The following is a 23,109-nucleotide window of genomic DNA, read 5'->3' on the forward strand; positions in this document are numbered from 1 at the left end:
CATTCATGCTACTTTTATTAAGTCCCCATTGATCTCCAGGCACAGACTCATTTGTTGGGGATACAAGGTAGAAACATTCATTCATTCAAAAGGTATTATCTCAACCACCATCTCCCACACACCCAGAGATGTGTCAGGGACCGTTCCAGGCACTGTAATGGATTGATCCGATAACAGTTCCAGCGAGAAAGGCTTGACAGAGTTATACGTAGGGAATGGCAGGAACCAGGTGGGGCAACCATACATGTGTGTGCATAGATGTATTTCTGTTTTGTTTATTTGGTTTATTTTTAATATGAAACTAGAGCTCTGTTATCCCTCTCCTTTGCCCAGATGACTCATATTTTCTCTTGTAGCTCAACCCATGCAACACGAGTGTGTGCGTGTGTGTGTGTGTGTGTGACATTTTCATTTTTGATGCGTTTGTACAGTTAGGGGTATAAGACTTCCCAGTGAGAATGAAGAAAAGCTAATTATTTACAGAGTGGTCCATGCATTTAATGCATTCAAACCTTACATATGACTAATGGTCCAGTGAACGCTGAAAGTAAATTATTTTTTACCTATTACTAGATTTATCACCATGTGTGCATTCAATCCGAGTTAGGAAATAAAGTATGCTAAAGGAGCCCTGGTGGTGCGCTGGTGAAAGCGTTAGGCTGCTAACCAAAAGGTCGGCGGTTCAAACCCACTAGATGCTCCATGGGAGAAAGATGTGGCAGCCTGCTTCCGTAAAGATTTACACCTTTGGTAACCCTATGGGGCAGTTCTTCTCTGTCCTATAGGGTCGCTATGGTCAGAATCAACTCAGGGACAGTGAGTTTGGTTTGGTTTTAGAAGTCTGGTGGCACAATGGTTAAGCCCTTGGCAGCTAACCGAAAGGTCTGCAGTTTGAACCCACCAGAGGTTCTGCAGGTGAAAAAACCTGGCAATCTGCTCTTGTAAAGATTTCAGCCTAGGAAACCCCACTGGGCAGTTCTACTCTGTCCTACTGGAGCACTAGGAGTTGGAATCGACTCAATGGCACGCAACGACAACATTAGAAAAATTAAATATTTAGGTCCAATTAAGAACAAACAGCTAACTGCATAAGTGGACTCTCAAAGCCTGTTAACATTCAATAGTTACTCTAGAATTATAAGCACCATAACTTTATGTATAGACAAAAAGAAGAGGGTGCGGTAATTGGAAATATTGATATTCAACAAATTCAGTGAACAAATATTTATTGCCACATACCTTCAATAACAAAAAAGTTTAAGCTCTTCCCACTAAAATGTAAGACCACCAAAATTGTCCACATTAGTAGACAAAGAATAATGTAAGTATCAATACACGAAGATAATATGATCATGAATTATTACAAACATAAAGGTCTATAATATGCACAGTCATCACATTATACTGCATATTATACCATAAAGCCTGAGGACACAGCTCCCAGATCAGCACTGCCTGAGGGGAGGTGAAGGAGAAAAGGTGGTGGTTTAGAAAAGACTTACAAAATAAATTAATAAAAACTTACCAAATTTTAGCTATTGTGAATAGTGCCGCAGTGAACATTGGTATGTGTAAACAACCTAAATGTCCTTCAATGATAAAGTAAAAGAACTGAATAGAAGATTTCAAAGGGTGGCTGGAGAAGAGAAGTCAAGTATTATAATGAAGTGTGCAAAGACCCAGAGATGGAAACCCAAAAGGGAAGAACACCGTTGGTATTTCTCAAGTTGAAAGAACCAAAGAAAAAATTCAAGCATTGAGTTGCAATATCGAAGGATTCTATGGGCAAAAAAGAAGATGGAAGAAATAGACAACATCACTGTACCAAAAAGAATTGGTCAACATTCAACCATTTCAGGAGGTAGCATACGATAAACCCATGATATTGAAGGAAGAAGTCCAAGCTGCACTGAAGGCACTGGCAAAAAACACGGCTCTAAGAATTGATGGAATACTATTTGAGATGTTTCAACAAATGAATGCAACGCTGAAAGCGCTCACTCATCTATGTCAAGAAATTTGGAAGACAGTAACCTGGCCAACCAAATGGAAGAGATCCATATTTGTGCCCATTCCAAATAAACGTGATCCAATGCAATGCTGAAATTATTGAACAATATCATTAACATCACATGCAAGTAAAATTATGCTGAAGATAATTCAAAAATGGTTGCAGCAGTACAACAAGGAACTGCCAGAAATGTAAGCCAAACTCAGAAGAGGACATGGAACAAGGGATAACATTGCTGATGTCCGATGGATCTTGGCTGAAAGCAGTGAATACTAGAATGTTTAAATGTGTTTTATTCACTATGAAAATGCATTCGACTGTGTGGATCATAAGAAATTATGGATAACACTGCAAAGAATGGGATTTCCAGAACACTTAATTGTGACCAAGAGACAGTCGTTAGAAAAGAACAAGGGGATAATGCATGGTTTAAAATCAGGAACCAAACGATAATTAGGTTAATTAATAAAGAATGCCTCCCTTAAGCATTGACAACTCTTTGAAAGAACTATCTATATGGTAACAAATTGACAAAAGCAACTTAAAAGATTAGATAGGAAGGTTAGAGGGCAGTGAGTTTATGTTAACAGTGGAAGAATAAATCAGAGGAGGGTGAGACTGGCTGCACAACTTAGAGAATGTAATCACTGCCACTGAATTGTACATGAAGAAATCATAGAATTAGTATGTTTTGCTATGTATATTTTCAACAACAAACTAAATTATTAAAAAAAGAAAACCTACTAAGTATACACATTCCACCTTTTGAATGTTTTCAAATCTGCCCCTTCTCTCTGTCCCTTCTGGTGCTGTTGTTCAAGAACTCATTTCCCTTCCCTCGACTATTTACAATAGTATTAAATCTTAGCCTAGGCCTCCCTTCCTCCTACTCATGAGCCAAGCTATGATAATAACGTTGTAGAAATCATTAATAACTAAGAATAATCCTGTAAAAACAATTCTGATCATATCACCCCCCTGAAAAATAGTGAAGAGACTACTGTGGTTAGAGGAGAAGCAAGTAAAAGAGAAAGACTATACCATTAAAAAAAAAAGGGGTTGAGTGTGGAACCTATAGACTTAGTAAGACAAGGAACAGAGGGGCCTCCAAATCTGCAAACCAAGTAACAAGGAATAGGCCAGGGTGCAGAAACAAAGCCATTCCCCAGAACAATGGGGCAAGGTATCTAAAAATAGTCCGCAAACTTCTTTAAAGTTGCCTTTCAGATGCAGCTGGAGAAAACCAGACCCAGGGACATGCACAGAACATCCACCTGTGACTGCTGTAGGACCTTCCACCAGGGGCACTGAGGTGCTACAGCCCCAGCCAGAGAGCAAGAGACTGCGCAAACACAACAGCCCATAATAAGTCCTGCTACGAATCCCAGGGGCCTCCGGGACAGGAGCCATCTTGGAAAGGTGCTGCATGCTCACCTTAGTTAATATATCCCCTCCTGTGTCTATAAATAAACATGAATCTTTTCCTGCCCAAGAACTTTCAAAAACTCAGGCCCATCTTGTTCTGTGAGATGAGGGTAAGCGTTGCTCTAGGCCCTCCTGTCTCCGCTTGCAAGCCTCTTCAATAAAGCTTTGCTCGTGCGGAAAACTACGTGCCTTACCTGCTCATTCTTGACCAGTGAGAAGCAGGAACCTTATTCTGGTAACAGTCTGAAACCACCAGTGGTTGCAGAGAAGGAAGATGTGGCAGGCTGGTTCTGTAGAGATTTACATACTTGGAAACCCTATGGGGTCACCATGAGACAGAATCAACTCCATGGCAGTGGGTTATATATATATACACACACACACACAGAGCCCTGGTGCTGCGGCGGTTAAGTGCTTGGTTGCTAACCAAAAGATCAGCAGTTCAAATCCACCAGCTGCTCCTTGGAAACCCTATGGGGCAATTCTGCCCTGTCCTATAGGGTCGCTATGACTTTGAATCTACCAGAGAGCAAAGGGTACATAGTTAAAATTATGTAAAGTCATGCATTCAGCATGGAGAATTAACAGAGAACAATAACGAGGAAGGGAGAGAAGGAGAGAGAAGAAGAAAACAGGAAGAAGAGGAGAAAGGGAAAGATAGGAATGGAAGTAAGAAGGGAGAAAAATAGTTGACAGTTGAGTTATCAAAAGTACTGAGTTTCTGAGTGGTTTTGTTTCCCCCATTCTTTTAATTCTCTTTGTTGTTTTTGGAATTTTTTAATCCTCTTTAAGTAAGAATCAATGAGTTACCTGGATACACAGGACACAAAGTACTGCACTGAACACTGCTACAAGCACTGCTACAAGCAGTGTTCAGTGCAGGGAAGGAGCCCTGAAAGCACAGTGGTTAAGGCTTGGCTGCTAACCCAAAACGTCGGAGGTTGGAACCCACCAAAAGCTCCTCAGGACAAAGTCCTCGTGGTGGTCTGCTCCCACAAAGATGATATCCTGGGAAAACTTGCGGGGCAGTTCTACTCTGTCACAGGGATCGCTGTTAGTCAGAATCCGCTCCACGGCACACAGCACAAACCTCCAGCCTCCAACCTTGCAGCATTTCTTATTACAGGCTCTCAGGTTCAAATGGCTCCTAGAGTCCACCCAAAACCTCTGCGGCCACCTTCTCCGACTTTCCTGGAGCTCTTCCTGAGTAAACTTTAATACTCTATTGTATCCGCATGCATACATGGATGCATTTATCCTGTCTTTTAGGAATTATTTTATGAATATTTTTTTAATTCAAATGACTTTATTCATTTACTCTTTGTAGACAACTCAGTCTTCCCTCACAAACCTGGAAGCTCCTGCAGTGCAAAACTATGTCTTGTATCATCTCTATGGTCATCTCATTTAAAGTGTTCACTGAACAATCCAAAATCAATCACTAATCTTCCTCCCAGATAAAACGGTGGACACCCCACCCCGGCGCGCTAGTCTCTTCTATTCTGTCTCCCCCTCTCTCACCAGCCCAGCCAGACCCTGGGCAGAAAAGGCGGCGCGGTGGGCGGTACCCGCGAGGCAGGCAGTGGGCGGGGCTCCGCAGCCTCGGCTCCGCCCCCGACGCGAGCATTCCCGGCGCCGGCCACGCCCTCTCCCTCGGGCCGCGCAGTAAAGCTGGATGAGGGGGCGGGGTCGTGACGCCAACTCCATCCCCGGGCCCTGGTCGAAGGGATGTTCCCGGCTCGGGAGGAGGCGGACAGGACCGTGTTTGTGGGGAATTTAGAGGCCCGAGTGCGGGAAGAGATTCTTTATGAGCTGTTCCTTCAGGTACTGCTGGCAGGGGAAGGGGGGGGGAGACGCAGGGGCGGGGCGCGTCGGCCGGAAGCGCAGCTGGGGGGCGGGGCCACCTGGACCACGGAGAGCCCGGCCCCTTCCAGTCCTTCCTGGGCTGGGGTTTTGATGTGTTTTCGCATTGGCGCACCTGTCTCCAGGTGAGCGGCTGGGCAGTGAAGTGCCAGAGTGTGCGTTCCCTTTCCCGCCCCCACTGCAGAGTCCTAGCGGTGGGCAGTGACTGGGCTTTCCCAGCCCCCAGCCCTGAGTAAGGGTTTCACAAAGGCTGCCTGGGCCTTGGGTCACCTCTGGCTGAACCGAAAAAACCGCCCTGTCACTGTCTTCCTGAAGGTGATAAGCATCTCCATGCCTTATATCTGCGAAATGAGAGATACAGCTTTAAAAATGTTTAACTACACATTCATCATTCCCCTAAGCGCTCTTGTGTAGAAGGTTACTTTTGCTTCAATTTTACAGATGAGATTTGAAGGTGATTTGGCCAGCCGGTGTACCATGACTGTGTACCATGACTGTGCTCAATTGATTCCGTGGCAAATTCCCTTTATTTAATACCAAGAAGACCTTCTGGAAACTTTCCAAGACCTAGCACCTTCTTTCCTCCAGAATTACGTCTCCGCTAAGCACGCACCTATTGTATATGCCTAGGTCTTACTTGCTAAAGAGATATTGTCATTAAGCCATTCATCTAACTGTTGAATGATCCAGAATTAGACAGCAGACGCTAAGTAAGGTGCTGGGCATACGATCTTAAGAAACAACCCATGGTCTTTCTAAGAGGGTAAACTGAAAATTGATTACCGTGATTTATGATAATTTACAAAGGAGAAGGAGTACGTAATATAGTGAAGTAAATGATTTAGAGTATGAGCTCTGTGACCAGCTATGTGAAAATATCTAGGTGCCTCAGTTTCTTCCAGAGTCAAGTAGTGTCAGCAATACGGTGTGGTTGTGAGGATAAAAATGAGCTAATACATAAAAAACAGAACTGAGCCTGGCACTTACTGTTTGCTGCTGCTGCCACTGCTACTACTATTAGTAATGTTAGCATCAACAGATTTCAAGAAAGAATGAAGAAAGAATGACTGCTCCCTTTCAGAACACGAGAATTCTCTAAGGGAGGCAATAGCAGAGCTAAATTTCCAGGACTAACTGTGAGTTTACCAGGGGAAAGAGGATTGTTTATTTGGTTCTTGAAAGTTTTTTGTCTCTGGAGTCCCTGAGTTCACCCAGAGGTACCTCAGAAGAAAGTCCAGGCAATCTACTTCCCTAAAAAAACAGCCGTGCAAAGACCGTATGGAGCACAGTTATACTTCAACACACGTGGGGTCACCACGGTTTGGAATGAAATTGACGCAAGTGTGTAGAATATGGTATCTTTGTCTTTAAACTAACTAAAAAGCACCCCTATAATAATTATAGATGCACACAGTGTGGTAGATTACTTAGAACCATGGTTTGTTTTTATTTAGAATTATCTCCTAAGAACAGTTTCCTTCCCTAGGCATAATACTTTTTGTTATTTAAAAAATACAGTCGATTTTAAGATTTTAATGTTTATCTTTCTAATTTGCCATCTTTTTTAGCTTGTTCTTTTTTATCAGCTCTAATACTTGTCCTTTCCTGCATTTTTTCACCTAATGATGTCACTTAAGACTTCTCACTCTAAATACAAATATATATATAAATATATACTTATAGTCATTTTCCTCCATAAGGCTCCAAAATACTTTCAAAGGCTTTTGTTGAGGCTCTTAAAATGGGCAAAGGAGGGAAGATGGTGGTAGAGCTGGGATAAGGCAGAAAGGCACCAATGCACACACATTATTATTTTTTTTTAAGGACTGGGTCCACATCATTTATATGTAAATGTACATATATATGTATGTATATATATATTGAGAAGGTATATATATGCATATGCATGTGTGTATATGTGTTTGTATAGATAGATAGATAGATGATAGATAGATAGATAGACAGACAGACAGATAAAAACCCTGGTGGCATTGTGGTTAAGAGCTACAACTTTAACCAAAAGGTGTGGTAGGCAGTTCGAATCCACCAGACGCTCCCTGGAAACTCTATGGGGCAGTTCTACTCTGTCTTATAGGGTGGTTATGAGTCAGAATCAACTCGATGGCAACGGGTTTGGTTTTGGTGTATATATATGTATATTTATATCTTCTCAAGGAGCCCTGGTGACACAACGCTTAAACTCTCAGCTGCTAACCAAAAGTCCTAAAGTTCGAAACCACCTAGCAGCTCTGCAGGAGAACAGACCTGGCAATCCGCTCCTATAGAGATCATATCCAAGAAAACCTTACGGGGCAGTTCTGCTCTGTTACATAGGGTCACTATGAGTCAGAATCAACTCGACAGCACAACAACATGTATCGTCTCATTTTTATAACTTTTTTCCCCACTTAAACAGAATATAAATCTCTTTTAATAGATGAGACCACCAAGCATGTTTTTATTTTTGCTGGGAAAAAAAAAAAAAAAAAACCCGTTGCTGAGGTACTGCTATAATCTGCAAGGATTTGCTGAAAGGAAGTATCTTTTAACAAGGCTTCAACCCAGCCAAACCTAGCAAAGCTTGACAACTGCACCACTGTTGACAAATTTCATTCTGGTTTAGAAAGATGAAAATAATGTGATTATTGCTATAAGCAAGCCTTCATGTTGCATTTTATATTCAAAAATGCTTTGGTACATACTATATGATTCCAGCTGTATGATATTCTGGAAAAGACAAAACTATAGAAACACTAAAAAGATCAGTGGTTGCCAGGGGTTCAGGGGAAGGGGAGAGGGATGCATGGAGCAGAGTGAAACTGTTCTGTATGATCTGATACAGTGGACTTGTGACATTATGCATTTGTCAAACCTCACAGGTCTGTGCAACACAGAGACAGCACCTGAATGTAAATGGTGGACCTAGTTACTAACGTATCAGAACTGGTCCATCACTTATAACAAATGAACTACAGGGATGCAAGATGATAATAATAATATTGTGGAGGGAGAAGACTGGGCATGTGGGACGTCACTGTACTTTCTGCATAATTTTTCTATAAACTGAAAACTGCTGTAAAATAAAAGGACTTAAAAAAAATGCTTCAGCTTACCTAAATTTATTCATGTCAAAATTCAGGTCACATAAGCATTACAGTCTCTTTATGATTTCTTATATTTAGATATTGATGGCGAAAAAGTACTGATTGAAATTGGTATTATTTACTGTATATTTATCCTTTTACTAGTTCCCCCCCCCCAAAAATTCTCATTATCCTTTGAAGCAAGAAAATAATGACAATACCTCCTGTTATACATAAGGTCACCATGAGTCAGAGCTAACGTGATAACTAACAACACTTTTAGCTATGATAAGAAATACCAGAGTGGAGATTTAGAGGGGAAAGATTATGAATTTAGTTTCAGATATGTTGCGTTTGAAGCATAATCACAGAGACGTCTCTAGGAGACTGTCTCCATGAAAGAGGTGTTAGTGGGAAAAATAGATTTGCTAATGAGCTGGTAGGTGAAGCTAGAAGGAAGGATGAGCTTTGGAGAGCAAAAAGAATGAAAACAAAATGACAGAATCCTGGGGTATGTCATTTTATGGACATTTTTCTTTAAATTAAAAACAACTCATATATTTATCCAACCCTACAGAAAAAAATGATCAATTATTAAAGTAAAATGAAAAATTATGAACCATTCACCATTAAATCTCACCTCCTTGTTAAACTTTATGCCTCCTCTAGTCTTCATCCTGGTGTAGGTAAGAGTGTTTTTCTTAGTTGTAGTTAAGACTTTTCTATAATTTTGTGCTCTACCATTTTACTTTTATGGCTTCTTTAGGTTTTTTCCATCAACACCACCTGAATGTTTATGATTTAGTGGCATTTTATTCTATTTTAGTCATATAGTCATATACCATGAAATAATATTCTCAGTTGTTGGTTAGAGCCTTTCTTATTTTTCATACTTAAAAATAATACACCTATTTAAAAGTCTATTAAAACATTTTTTTTTTCCCCTTTGGGAATATTTTCCAGATGGGATTACTAGATCAAAAGACCTGGTAAGCTTACTTACTTGTTTCGTTAAGCTTTAAAAAAAAAAAAGAAGGTATATCTTTCCTTTTGAGACTTGGAACTATTTACGTATCATTTTCTATTCTTGGATCCCTGGTGGTGCAGTGATTAAAAGCTCGACTGCTAGCCAAAAAGTTGGCAATTCGAATCCACCAGCTGTTCCTTAGAAACCGTGTGAGGCAGCTCAACTCCGTCCTATAGAGTTGGTATGAATCAGGATCGACTGGACGGCAACGGGTTTGATTTGTTTGTTTATTCTTAACACTACACATGTTTCTTTGATGAACGAGAAAATACCAAGAAAATTTAAGGAGATGTTATGTTTATCATTAGTAGAGATACATAAAAACATGGATAACAGATTTTTTTTTTAGTCTAAAGTTGAATTTACTTGTAAGAAAAAATCTTTGGATTTATAAGAAAATAATTTTTAAGTTTTTTACAGGCTGGACCATTAACCAAAGTGACTATATGCAAAGACAGAGAAGGAAAGCCAAAGTCTTTTGGATTTGTCTGTTTTAAACACCCAGAATCAGTGTCTTACGCCATAGCCCTGCTGAATGGAATCCGCCTGTATGGAAGACCAATAAATGTGCAGTACCGATTTGGTAGGTCCTGTCAGTGAGAAACCTTCATTGTGAGGTAGAACTTTTATTTTAAGTGTGTCTTGTTGTTGCTATTCCCAGAGGTATAAGCATTTTGTACTATATATAGTCTAAGATCAGAAAAAGTGCCCTCTATGGTCTCTGTTAAATTTTCTCAGAACAGATGTCTAATTCATAATCACATAATTTATACAATTAATTAGCATGCAGATTACCTTGCCAACCCTATAGCATCTTTTCTATGTTCAAATGTAAAATGTTCTATTTCAGTGCCACCTAGCAAGTAGCTATGATGGTTGCTATTGACTCTTAGAAATTAAAATGAATGAATGGGGGACACAAAACTCTAGCTGTTATATAGCAAAGCTATTTCACCTCCTGACACTGCAGATCTCCTTGTCACTGCTAAAGTATGGGATCAAATATTTACTCTTCAGAAGACAGAGTGGGTACTTTAGTCCTTCTCCAGGGGAAACTAGCCTCTACGTATTGCCCTGGATCTAAGCCCCCCGTAAGAGCAGAATGGCCAAAGATAGCAGCAGAGTGACCCTTATTTGTGATGGAGGAAACATTGTGACATGAATGGCCTTAAAACACCTTCTCCTGCATATGTGTCAGGAGCTGATCATCCAAGATTAGATACCCAGAGCCCTCTCAAGTTTCTAGGGACTGATGGAGGCCACCTGGTAGTCCTTGCAGTACTTATGTCACCTCCCCTAAATAGCTTCAGGCTTATTGATGTATCAGTTTGAGGTTTTGTTATGTTTTTCTTTTTTGATCCCCCTCGCTAAGCTAAAAACAAACAAATAAGAATATCAAGACAATACTTTGTTACAAAAGGAAAATTGCTTCTCTTTGTGGTTTCTTTGTTTTGTTTTTTAATGTCTTTGCAAAGAAAATCGACTGCAGCAGGCTCTCAAGTACGGTCCAGTTAACTCAGACAGACATGCAGAATGGGCCCGGGCATGTTATGGTCTGACGCATCCCTAGCCAGCTGCTCAGCAGCCTGTATAAAGCTGCGCTGGCTTTTGTCAGTTCAGTTTAGAAAACTCACGCCTTCTATACTGGAGGCAAATAACACTGACAGTTTCCTCTGGTTAACGTAGAGGTCTATAGAACAGAACAACATTATGTGCTGTATGTTCCATTAGCCCCAGGCTAATATAATTCTTACTTATAGCCATTGCTTTGGAAAAAGCTTGATTGTAATTTATTTATAAGAATATAAATAATCTTGAAATATTATTTGAGAGATCAGGTACATAGACATATATCTTACATGAGGATAACTTTTTAAGGTATTTAAGATGCTTTTAAGATGTCACTTTAAATCAATATTATGCTCTTTTTGGTTCTGGATTGTTCTATGGTTTACTGTTGACACTCCAAAAAATTGTTATATAAGGAAGTAATCTGTTGTCTTTTTTTTTTTTTTTTTTTTTTAAGGGAGTTCTCACTCTTGTGAACCAGCTAACCAAAGTTTTGAGAGCTGTGTTAAGATAAATACACATAGCTACAGGTAATTAAAAATATTTCTTACTAAAGTAAAACAAATAATTATGCTTAAATTTAATTAATAAAAACATGCCAAGATTTTTTTATATTTTTATATTCTGGACCATTCAGAAACCTTGCTATTTGGACATAGACTACAATGGAATTAATTTTTCTGAAACCTTGAGGAGTGACAGAAAAATTTTTTTTTAAGTTTAGTCCCAATATTTTCAGCAGTAGGTCATAGAAATTCACATATGTAGTGTAGTTTACTGTGTATTTTTCATAGCTGTAAATCATTTAGGTGTCCACAGGCTCATTGATTACACAGGTAATATTATCCATATTTTACCTGTAAGGAAATAGAGAAGCAAATGTTAACCAATTCCCAAGGTAACAAAGAAAATAAGTGATAGTGCCAGGTTTGACACTACGCCTTCTGAGATGAAGCCATTTGATTCTTTATTTTATGGTTTTTAATAACATCTCTGTATTAATTGCCAAAATACTTTAAAATTGTACGTGACTGATTTCTTGATGCAACGGTAGCCCCCAAGAACACTACCAGGTAAACTATCCCAGCGGTGTGGAACAGAAAGGCTTACAAACAAAATTAAGATGCTTGAATCACACCATTAATTAAATCAATATATAATGTACAGTGAAAAGTAGGAGTAAAGAGATTGGATAGGTTAGTGTACGTAAGTTAGGATGCATGTGGGCAAGAGGACCCTACTACCTGAGTCCTATTTACTAATATTCACATTTTCTGTTTCTGTTACACAAGCCTGTCTTGCTGATAATGTGGTTTTGAGGATCTCAATTGGAGTTTGAGCAAAGGTGTCTGTCTTAGTTATCTAGTGCTGTTATAACAAAAATACCACAAGTGGATGTCTTCAACAAACAGAAGTTTATTCTCTGACAGTCTAGTAGGCTAGAAGTCCAAATTCAGGGCATCAGCTCCAGGGGAAGGTTTTGTCTCTGTGTCAGCTCTGGAGGAAGGCCCTTGTCATCAATCTTCCCCTGAACTAAGAGCTTCTTATCCCAGGGACGCCAGGACCAAGGAATGCTCTGTGCTCCCAGCACTTCTTTCTTGGTGGTATGAAGTCCCCCTGTGTCTCGTCTCTACTCTTCTCCCTCATTAACATAACTGCCACTAATCCATCTCATTAACATCATAGAGATAAGATTTATAAATAGGAAAATTAAATCAGATGACAGAATGGTGGGCAATCACACCATGATCTAGCCAAGTTGATGGATATTTTGGGGAGACATAATTCAATTCATGACAGCATCCAACCAGACAGAAAGTTCCTGGTTCTGATGTCACTCACTTGCTTTCTCAAGGAGACACAGGGGCAAATATACCTAGCCTCAGAAGTAGCTTGTAGTTAGCCTGTTAAACACCATAAATTTTACCTGAGTTTCTCAGGCAGAGCAAAGACAAGAAGCAAAACTGTCAGCTGAGAGTCAGCATGATCATGGTTTGGTCTTTCCATCCTTATCTATTTGTAAATAAAACTCCTATTTGTCCCATTATATCTTCTATTTATTCTATCTTTGGCATGTCTTTCAGGATACTAACTTATTTACTGTCTATTTAACACATACTATGAATTCTGCTTCTCTCTCACAAGTTGCTTATTCTATCCCTAACACAATTTCTTTGCTATGTCATAAACTACTGGCTTACATACAGTCTGCTTACAATCTTGTGTGTTTCATGCATCCTGTTTTGTCTTCTGTAGAAGAACTGAATATTCGTTCTCAAGTGAACAAGACAGCTGAAGGTCCAATCCTTGTTAATTGGATCAGCCCTCTAAGGCCTGGGAGAGTGGCCTCTTGTGGCTGACAAATACCCAGACTTATCTTTGCACCGATATAAAACACAATGTTCCCACCTTCATTCTCCCCAGCATTGCTGTATCAATGATATCAGGAGGAGCTAAGAAAATAGGTGCTGAAATTCAGACTGCCTGACTTTGAACCCTCCTCCTGCCACTTTATTAACCTGTGACCCTGGATAAGTTATCTCTCCACTTTATGCCCATCTCTACAATAAGGATAATACCCCAAAAGGCTGTTATGAGAATCAAATGTTATAATATATGTAAGGAAGCCCTGGTGGCTTAGTGGTTAAGAGCTATGGCTCCTAGCCAGTCAGCAGTTCGAATCCACCAGGCACTTCTTGGAAATTCTAAGGAGCAGTTCTGCTCTGTCCTGTAGGGTCGCTATGAGTCGGGATCGACTTCACAGTAACGGGTTTTGGTTTTTTGGCTGGTAAGGTACTTAAACTACTGGTCACATAGAAAGTATTTAGCAAATGTTAACTTAAAAAAAAAAAGGGGTGTGTATGTGGGTGGGTTTACATCCTTGGTAGGAAAGCGCTATAGAGTTACACATGAGTCAAGCTATACATATGAAGGATGAGCTTCCCCTTTTCTTCTAATACCAAGTGCAAAAACATACCTTCGCCTCCCCCACCCCCTTAGGATTGGGAAGGAACAAGATACTGCTAGGATTTGGGCAGAAGAGAAATGACTAGATGGAAGATGACAATAAAATTCTTGTGTTCTCTACTTAATATTTGATATACTGTGTCTAAATCATCACAAATTCTAGGGTAGAAGATCCAAGTTAAGTGTGTATTCTTTTATATTACACATCATTGGTAGTAATTTATTCTCCTAGTATTTGTTGTATTATAAAGGAAATATGAAAATAGGTTAATCATTGTGTTCTAGAAGTGATTTTCACAAAACAGTGGTGCCTGTGTGACATTCTAGTCCTTCGCTGGTCTTCCTTAGACATGCATGCAGTTCTCCATTTACTTATGGTCCTTCTATGTAGACAACTCTGTATCCCCTGAGATCCATAGGAAAGATAGTGGTTGTAGTAGAGAATCTGCAGTTATTTTCGTGACAGTGCGAATCTCACCACCGCTGCTACAGAAGTATATCTTGCCCACTCAATAGCCTCATTCTGCTTTTCATCCATTCTCTTATTTCCTTACCATCACATTGCCCACACACGTATTTTGTTTCTGTCATTTCTGAACCCTGTCTTCCAATCAGGTGGTTATGTTTTTGTCCTTTCTCTCACTGAAAAATCTTTCCTCCTTCACATCCTTCCTCCCCATTCACTTCCCAGCCTCTTCGCATTAAGAAATGACTCCATTGTTCTATGGAAGCTGCCCGTTTGAAGGTTATGAGGAACATTCTTGATCAACAGTTCAGGGGCTTCAGTGCTGTAGCATCGGACACCAGTCTTAATCCTTTCTTTATGAGATTTACTCTTCCACTGGCTTCTGTGATTGCACTCTCTCCACTTATAAATGAGATCTCCCCCTATCTGTTTGGCTGTTTCTTGTGGTTCTTCCCTCAGCTTTGCCTTTACCTGCTTGTGCAAATTTCAGCTTTCCCACAGTGCACTTCCTGTTCTAAGGATTAGTAGAATTAACATTTTAAATTATGGTATACTTGGTGGTCCAATGGCTGAGTTCTCACCTTCCTTGAGGAAGACCAGGTTCGATAGCTGACCAGTGCACTTCATGTGCAGCCACCACCCTTCTGTCAATAGAGGCTTGCATATGGCTAGATGCCAAACAGGTTTCAGCAGAGTTCCCAAACTAAGACAGATTAGAATGTGAGGCTTGGTGATGTACTTCCGAAAATCAGTCCGTGAAACCCTATTCATCACAACGGTCTGATCTTCACTGATCACGAGCACTGCTTCGTTTCAATGCATGGGGTAGCTATGAGTCAGGGGCCAGCTCGAAAGCAGCTAACAATAACAGTAAGTAGAGCAAGTAAACTATTATAAGAGACTAGCTATAGAATCTAGCCAGCATTTGTAATTGCAGTGTTTTTAACACCAGCATAGAAACAAACCTGAAATTTTAGGACACTATGGTTTTTAAATTAAAGATTCCCTTTTTTCTAATGTGTGAAAGAAATCAGCAAACATGTCTTTATGTTAACATCAATAGTCCATTTACAAAAGAGTGTACGATTTATAGTTTAACAGTAAATGTACCTTCAAAGGTAACTTCAGAAAAAAAATTGTTTTTCACTTTTTATTTAGTAGAAGACAGGGGTGATGACCTGTACTGCTGGTAATTATTAATTGTCTTGCTTTGCTCTGTTAATAAGGCGTGTTCTTTGTCTTTAATACAAATACAAAATTAACATTTTCCTATCAGAAAGCCAAATGTAATTCTAAATATTGATTTTGCAATATTTAGTACTTAAGACTTAAGGTACTGTTATGTAGCTACATTGTTTATATAATAACTAATTATTCTATGTGTGTGTGTAAGGTTTTGAATTAATCTTAACTCTAGTAAAGCAGCATTTTTTTTTTAAGATCAGGAAAAGCTACTTTTTTTTTTAAAGAAATAAGGACATTATGTGTAGGAGTTTCAGCAATTTATTATTTCTTCTTTTATCTTCCCAAAGAAATGAAGAGGTTGTGGGCAGATCTTCACTTCCCACACAGTTCTTTTCAATGAATAATGCTGCTTTACCTCAGGAATATTTTTTCGTTCCAAATATGGTAAGTTTGGGATGCGTTTGGTTCAGTATAATATGACACAAACTCTGAAGAACATCATAATGATTTGAAACACTTGCTGCTCAAATCTCAACCCGTCGTGAAGGCAGCAGCTGCCCTAACCACCCTCTCTAGTGGGGTTCTGCTCCCACACAGTCACCTTGAATCCCATACACGGGCCCTCGGCAGACAGCCAACGAGTCACCGGAAGAGGGACCAATGGTAGTGATGATACATTAAGCAATTTAGTCCAAGTAAAATTTTTAGAGAGTTCTCATTTAAGTGGCTGTTTTAAAAGATGTTTTGAGAATTGAATCATATTTCATTTAGTGAAGCATTTTTATATTATGTAATTATCAATCACAAATATTTTACTTTTGTACGTGGATTTTTAAATAAGCTTCTTTTTTAAATAAGGCAAGCCTGTACAAAGGTTCTCAAATGATAGAGTAAACTGCATTATTTCCACAGACTCTCCACAGTATGGTTCTGGCTTAGAAATCTTAATTATCATCTTTATTATTAAAGGAGAACTTAGTTATCTTTTTCTCCCAACTCATCATTTTATAAGAAAATCGAGGCTCAAGAGTTTTTAATTAACACAACCAAGATTATACAGCTTGTTAGTGACAGATGTGGGAATAATCACACAGGTCTTTGGTGTAATTTTTACAAATAGTCAATGTACCTGTGATACTTGGAACAACTTAGGTATATCAATTGACTTTTTCATCTGTGAATTTTATGAGATTGAAATTCAAGTCTTTTCAGTAATAACTAGGGTCCACATTGAGATGTGCTATGAGGATAAAATGCACACCCAATTTAATACAAAAACAGAAAGAATGTTAAACATCTCATTAGTAATTTTTATATTGATTACATGTTGACATGTTTTGGATATAATTGAATAAATGAAATATATTGTTGAATCGCACCTGTTTCTTTTTATTTGAATCAGAATTGACTCGATGACAATACCAACAACAACAACTAGAAGATTGTAAATTATATATGTGGCTTGCATTGTATTTCTATCTGTCAGTAAACAGTGCTGATCTATATGGCAGTAAGCTTTGTAGTAAGCTACACACTACCTTGAATCTTTATGTTAGCTATTTAAGGAAACCAGCACATCCCCATTCTACAAAGTCACTATCCTTTTTGTCCCTACAGATGGTTTGATTTAGTCATTTGTGTAATGAACGTAAACTGTTTATTTTGTTTTAATTTTGGGGCTAGTTTTTGTAGATGAATGACTTGTTTTTTTTCCCCCACAGCAGTGGAATGCATATAATCCAATGCTTCCACTTCCTTACTCTGAGATGGCAGTGCCACTTCCTAATAGCACATCCCTGTCTTCTTCACTAAATCACATTCCAGACTTAGAGGCTGGACCCAGCTCTTACGAATGGACTCACCAACAACCGAGCGACCCCGACCCTTACCAGATGAATAAACGAAAGAGGCAAAATCAATCCAGTGATAGTGACAGTAGCACAGACAACAGTAGAGGAAATGAATATACCCAGAAGTTCAGAAGGTGTAAGAAGAAGAAACGGTGTTAGTATTACATTCAGATGAGAGATGTCTTTACTGGGCTTAATTATCTTAAAAGAAAAAAAAAAACTGTATTCAACCAAATGACTGATTTCATGGCTGTCATTTTTTAAATATAATAATAATACTTATCTAATTTCTTAGTTTTTGTCTGGAATGAGAATAACTTAAAAATTATACAATGTACTACTTTTTGCGTCTGTCATGCTATTGTTGACTCATTGTCAACAGGAAATACACTTTGAGTTGTTTTTAGTACTAATGATGAAATTGCACTAAGCAGTGGGTTAAGCAGTTGGCTGGTAACTGAAAGGTCAGCAGTTCGAATCCACCAGCCACTCTTTGGAAACCCTATGGAGCGGTTCTACTCTGTCCTGTACAGAATCGACTTGACGGCAACAGGTTTGGTTTTTTGGTATAAATCAAAGGTTACTTACTAAACACTTACGTGTAAGGTACCATACTACCCTAGATTATTACGTGAAACCCTCAACTATAAATGAGCTAGGATTAGAGCTGGAGCTGTGGATTTTCTGAAAGCAACTAGTGCAAATATTTCAGAGTTGCACATTTTTCTTACTGAAGACTGGCTAAGCAGGCTTTAGCTTCCTCTGCTAATACTTTAGATAACATTTTGTATTTTATTTCTAGAGGTGTTGTTTCTGTACCACACTCTCCTATGGGTTTATCTTACAAAGTGAGGACATACGACAGTAATACCAAAGGAAACATTATCACGGAACCAACCTTTGGATCATTCCCTTTTATAAGACTGTATATAAATAGTGATATTTCCCTCTTTACTTTTTACTTATTAACTGTATTTAATGAAAATCAGTTGACTATCTCAGTATTTATTACCCAACTCTTGCTAGCTAGGTTTGAGAGGGTATATTAAATATATGATTTAAACCTTGATAATTTAATAAACAAGTATTTAGAATTATATTTTGTTAATAAATAAGAGGCCTGGTGGTACAGTGGTTAAGAGCTTGGCTTCTAACCAAAGAGCTGACAGTTTGAATCACCAGCCTCTTCTTGGAAACCCTATGGGGAGATTCTCCTCAGTTCTGTAGGGTTACTACGAGTCGGCATCTATTCAAAGGCAACGGGTTTGGTTTTTTTTGTTTTGGAATGAATGATATTTAATATTTATTGTCAAAATCAGGTTTTCTATTTCTGATCCATTTATTTTTATAAGACAGACTACTTGTAAAATAAATCAGTTATGTGGACATTTTTGTTAATTCTATGGTTCATCAAAAACCAGACTAGTGAAAAATATTTATTTACCAAAGCTAACTGAAAAAATCATGTAACTTCATTGAGAGTTAGTCACCTAATTCAAGAAGAGCCATGCTTGGATATTTCTTTTGCATGTTTTGCATAGCACTTTAGAGGTTTGTTTACTAGGCTAGAGATTATTTTTATTCAAAATAATAAAGATATGCTTTAACAAAATTAGTAACTAAATGTAACTTTTGGTTATAAATGTAAATGTAATAGGGTTTTAAATGTAAATATTCCTATTTCCATCTGAACAACTAAATTCTGGTTGATGTACATTGATCTATACCTTCATGTTCCTAAATATTCAAACTGAAATGATGAGACTGATGTGTAATTAGAAAGAGCTCTCTGTCACGACAGTGCTTCCAAAACTGTATCCCAAGACATTTTTCTCTGGTGCCTACTGAATATGCCCACCTGGGTGTCTCATTAGCACTGGAAACACAAAACTGTCAATTTTACCCTAATTTTTCTTCCCAAACACTTTCTTCTTCGCCCAGGTTTGGCCGGTGTTCCACCATTGACTGGTTTTTCGAGGGTTGTAATAGTTCCTGATCTCACTTCAGTGAGTTATGGAGAACTGTTTCAGGACATTTTAGCCCACTGGTGTTCTTCAACCATAATTAAGCACTCTCGATGGCAGATACTTAAAGAAATACGAATGGGGCTATTTATTGGAAATACGAACAAAATGAAAAGAGAGATGTGACGCCAGTTGCCCAGCCCAGTCTCCATTCAAATAGGTTTAAGGACTGGGCATATTCAGCACTTTGGTGAGTGGCATCTGGGGTCTTAAATGCCAGCAAGCGGCATTCTAAGATGCATCAATTGGTCTCAGCCCACCTGGAGCAAAGCAGAATGAAGAACACCAAAGACACAAGGTAGTTAAGAGCCCAAGAGACAGAAAGAGACACATAAATCAGAGACTACATCAGCCTGAGACCAGAAGAACTGGATGGTGCCTGGCTACAACCAATGACTGCCCTGACAGGGAACCCAACAGAGAATTCCTGATGGAGCAGGAAAGCAGTGGGATGCAGACCTCAAGTTCCCGTAATGGCCCAAGACTAGAAGGTACCTGGAGGTCATGGTCCTCAGACCTTCTGTTAGCCCAAGACTGAAACCTTTCCCAAAGCCAACTCTTCAGACAGGGATTGGACTGGACTATAAGATAGAAAATGATACTGGTGAGGACTGAGCTTCTTGGATCAAGTACACACATGAGACTTTGTGGCTAGCTCCTGTCTGGAAGGGAGATGAGAAGGCAGAGGGAGACAGAAGCTGGCTGAATGGACACAGGAATACAGGGTGGAGAGAAGGGATGTGCTGTCTCACTGGGGGGAGAGCAACTAGAAGTACATAGCAAGGTGTGTATAAGATTTTTGTATGAGAGACTGACTTGATTTGTAAACTTAAAGCACAATAAAAATTAAAAAAAAAAGAACCGGGCATATTCAGGATGGATATGACTCATGATGGGTGTGGTTTAAATATGGCTACTCCTGGCTAATGGCTGGTTGTTTAGTTCCCTATGTTCCCTGTCCCTAGAAAGGGTAGGAGAGTAGGGTTGACTCCTAGAACATCATCCTAAAGGAACTGATGGGACACCAACTGCAACTGCTGCTGTCTTTGATCAAAGATCAGGCCTTAAAAATGTACACATTCTGTCTCCATTTCTATCCATCTTAGCGAAGCTAGATAGGATTAAGTGTCAGTATTTTATTTCCCATTAAGAAAAATGAATTAATAGCCTTGTTTTGATTTTGGTGACAATGAGCAATAACAAATTTCTGTAGAAATTTCATTTTACTGCAGAAAACTCAAAAAAATATCCTCAATAAAAGATAATATCTGCTTCCGCACCTCATGCTCAGAGAAGTTCAGTGACTACAGCCTCTCCAGTTTGCCCTAAGTGAGATTTGCTGAGGTGGTTGATGGTGACGCTGTTCTGCCTGATGGGAGTTCCACAAAGTAACATGATGCTCCGACTGTGGGCTAGGTGTCTATCCCCAATCACGCCTAACCGTCAAAAATTACACCTGCCTGCAACAACTTCCTCTTCTGGTTCTAAGTCAAATTTCCTTTTAAGCTTCCAATACCATCTTGTTATATCATCAATAGGTTATATAAGGATTAAGAACCATGTATGCATACTTGCTTTATAATTAGATAACATAACCAGTATGTGGCACCCTGATGATGCAGTGGTTAAGAGCTCAGGCTGCCAACCAAAAGTCAGCAGTTCAAATACACTAGCCACTCCTTGGAAACCCTGTGGGGCAGTTCTACCCTGTCCTACAGGGTCGCTATGTGTCAGAATTGAGTGGACGATGGGGTTGGTTGGTTGGTTTGGTAACCAGTATGGAAGGATGCAAACTAATGTATTGCCTGTGTTATAAATTCTGGGAAAGATTGAGCCCAGCAAGCCTGTATAGCATCTACTATAAGGAATTTAGATCTAACAATTAGTGGGCTCAACTACTTTACCTTGCTTGAGGAGATTAAGAAAATATGATTCAAATGCCTGTGCAATACTTTGGAAAATTGGCATGTTTCTTTAACCAGAACTTCTTCAATTAGTAACTCTGTTGCTTTAAAATTAAAGTCTTTTGAGTGGGAAAACCCATCCCTAGGTAGTGGCAAAGCCTAAGGCCATGTCACATGATTTTGGATGGCAAATTAGACCAGCCATTGGCCCCACTCCCACCCTCAAAATATGCACACAGGTATAATTAAAATAAAGGCCAAGTTTAGAAAATAATGAGATAAGAAACTCCAAGAGGTCAGCCTGAAGGTTGCATGTGAAAATGGGATACAGGTAGTCATAGGCTGTTACTTTGATGAAAATCTCAGTTCTCTCTTTCTCACAAACTACCACCTCCGTCTTCTGCCCACAGAGTCTCCAGCTGCCTAGATACCGACTGATTGCCTCTGATTTCCCCCGTCAGAGTGGGGCTCAAGCAATCACTCTGGTCCATGGTACGCCAGCAATAATTGAGAACTTTATGAAAGAATTTGTGGAGGACACCGTAATGTACTTTTCTGAAGAACATCAGAGATAAATTCACTGAACTGCTTCAAAGAACTAAATTTTAAGCAATTGAAAAAGAGCATTAATCAAACTTTCTTGGCTTACTGCTAGGGAACTTACTACTTTGGGGGTAGGAATCAATGAATGAAGCTGTAGAGGTGAATAATCACAATAACTACGATGTATTTAGGCTGTGATGTGCCAGACGTTGGTCCTGACAATAACATCATCTCGATGAGGAAGCTAACGTTCAGTTGCCCAAAAATACACATTTTATTCAGCAGAGAAAAGCTAGACTATAAGTCTCATCCTGGTACTCTTAACACCTTACCCCACTATTGGTACTGAAGACTTACTTGCAGGATCTATAACAACTAGACAGTGTTTTTGAATGGAAATTGACAGAATTATTCAGAAGAATGAAAAATTGATTTTTATTTTCGTGTCTAGAAATAAACCTGGACCTAACAGCCAATGTGACTGAGAATGAGGCTCCATGTAAAGACTCTGCCTTAGTCCAGCTTTCAATCTCTTCATCTTACTTTGGATAAATTAAATGGAGGTTTCCTGCAATATTCTGTGCACAAGAACCATTCGATGACAAAACTATCATTTTTTTCCTTTGATCACCTAATTGATTCCTATCTCAGCTCTATTTTTCTCCAAGCTTCAATTGTCTTTTCTCCATAAAACATATAAAACCCACTACCGTCGAGTTGATTCCAACTCATAGCGACCCTATAGGACAGAGAAAAACTGCCCCATAGAGTTTCCAAGGAGTGCCTGGTGGGTTGGAACTGCCGACCTCTTGGTTAGCAGCTGTAGCACTTAACCACGACACCACCAGGGTCTCCATAGAACATATACCATTTAATAAGTGCTGATGAATGTTAAGAAAGTAATGAATTGTGAGTGTATGTTTAAGAAAAGCACATCAGTAGTAAAGAAAACAATTTAAAATATTTTTAATACGAGAAAACTACCACCTATAAACATGAATAACATGAAATATTACATTCTTACTCCTCTTTAAATACTTCACTTTTTATTTTTGAGTGTTTACTTAAATGCTCATACCACTTGTGTAAAGAAACCTGAAATTGAGGCTTAACTGTATTGAAATTTGAAATAAAGTTACACTCTAAGGCAAAGTTGTTAGGAGAGTGGCCATCTGCCTGGCAAGTCAGAACT

At 39.1% G+C, this 23,109-nt stretch overlaps 1 protein-coding gene across 1 annotated transcript; it reads left to right on the forward strand.

The window, feature by feature from the left end:
* The first annotated feature begins 5,124 nt into the window (after window positions 1-5,124).
* Window positions 5,125-18,343, forward strand: RBM11 (RNA binding motif protein 11). Its single transcript, XM_023548155.2, has 5 exons — window positions 5,125-5,250; window positions 9,820-9,992; window positions 11,436-11,508; window positions 15,944-16,040; window positions 17,318-18,343. The coding sequence occupies exons 1-5, from the start codon at window positions 5,165-5,167 to the stop codon at window positions 17,603-17,605; spliced, it is 717 nt and encodes a 238-aa protein (XP_023403923.2). The 5' UTR covers window positions 5,125-5,164; the 3' UTR covers window positions 17,606-18,343.
* Window positions 18,344-23,109: the final 4,766 nt, after the last annotated feature.

The sequence above is a fragment of the Loxodonta africana genome, chromosome 20 (assembly GCF_030014295.1).
Source record: "Loxodonta africana isolate mLoxAfr1 chromosome 20, mLoxAfr1.hap2, whole genome shotgun sequence".
Taxonomy (NCBI): domain Eukaryota; kingdom Metazoa; phylum Chordata; class Mammalia; order Proboscidea; family Elephantidae; genus Loxodonta; species Loxodonta africana.

Coding starts and splice junctions, on each gene's coding strand:
- RBM11 (XM_023548155.2), top strand. CDS start 5,165: ATGTTCCCGGCTCGGGAGGAGGCGGACAGGACCGTGTTTGTGGGGAAT. Junction 11,509..15,943: donor ATAAATACACATAGCTACAG/GTAATTAAAAAT, acceptor ATCTTCCCAAAG/AAATGAAGAGGTTGTGGGCA. Junction 16,041..17,317: donor ATTTTTTCGTTCCAAATATG/GTAAGTTTGGGA, acceptor TTTCCCCCACAG/CAGTGGAATGCATATAATCC.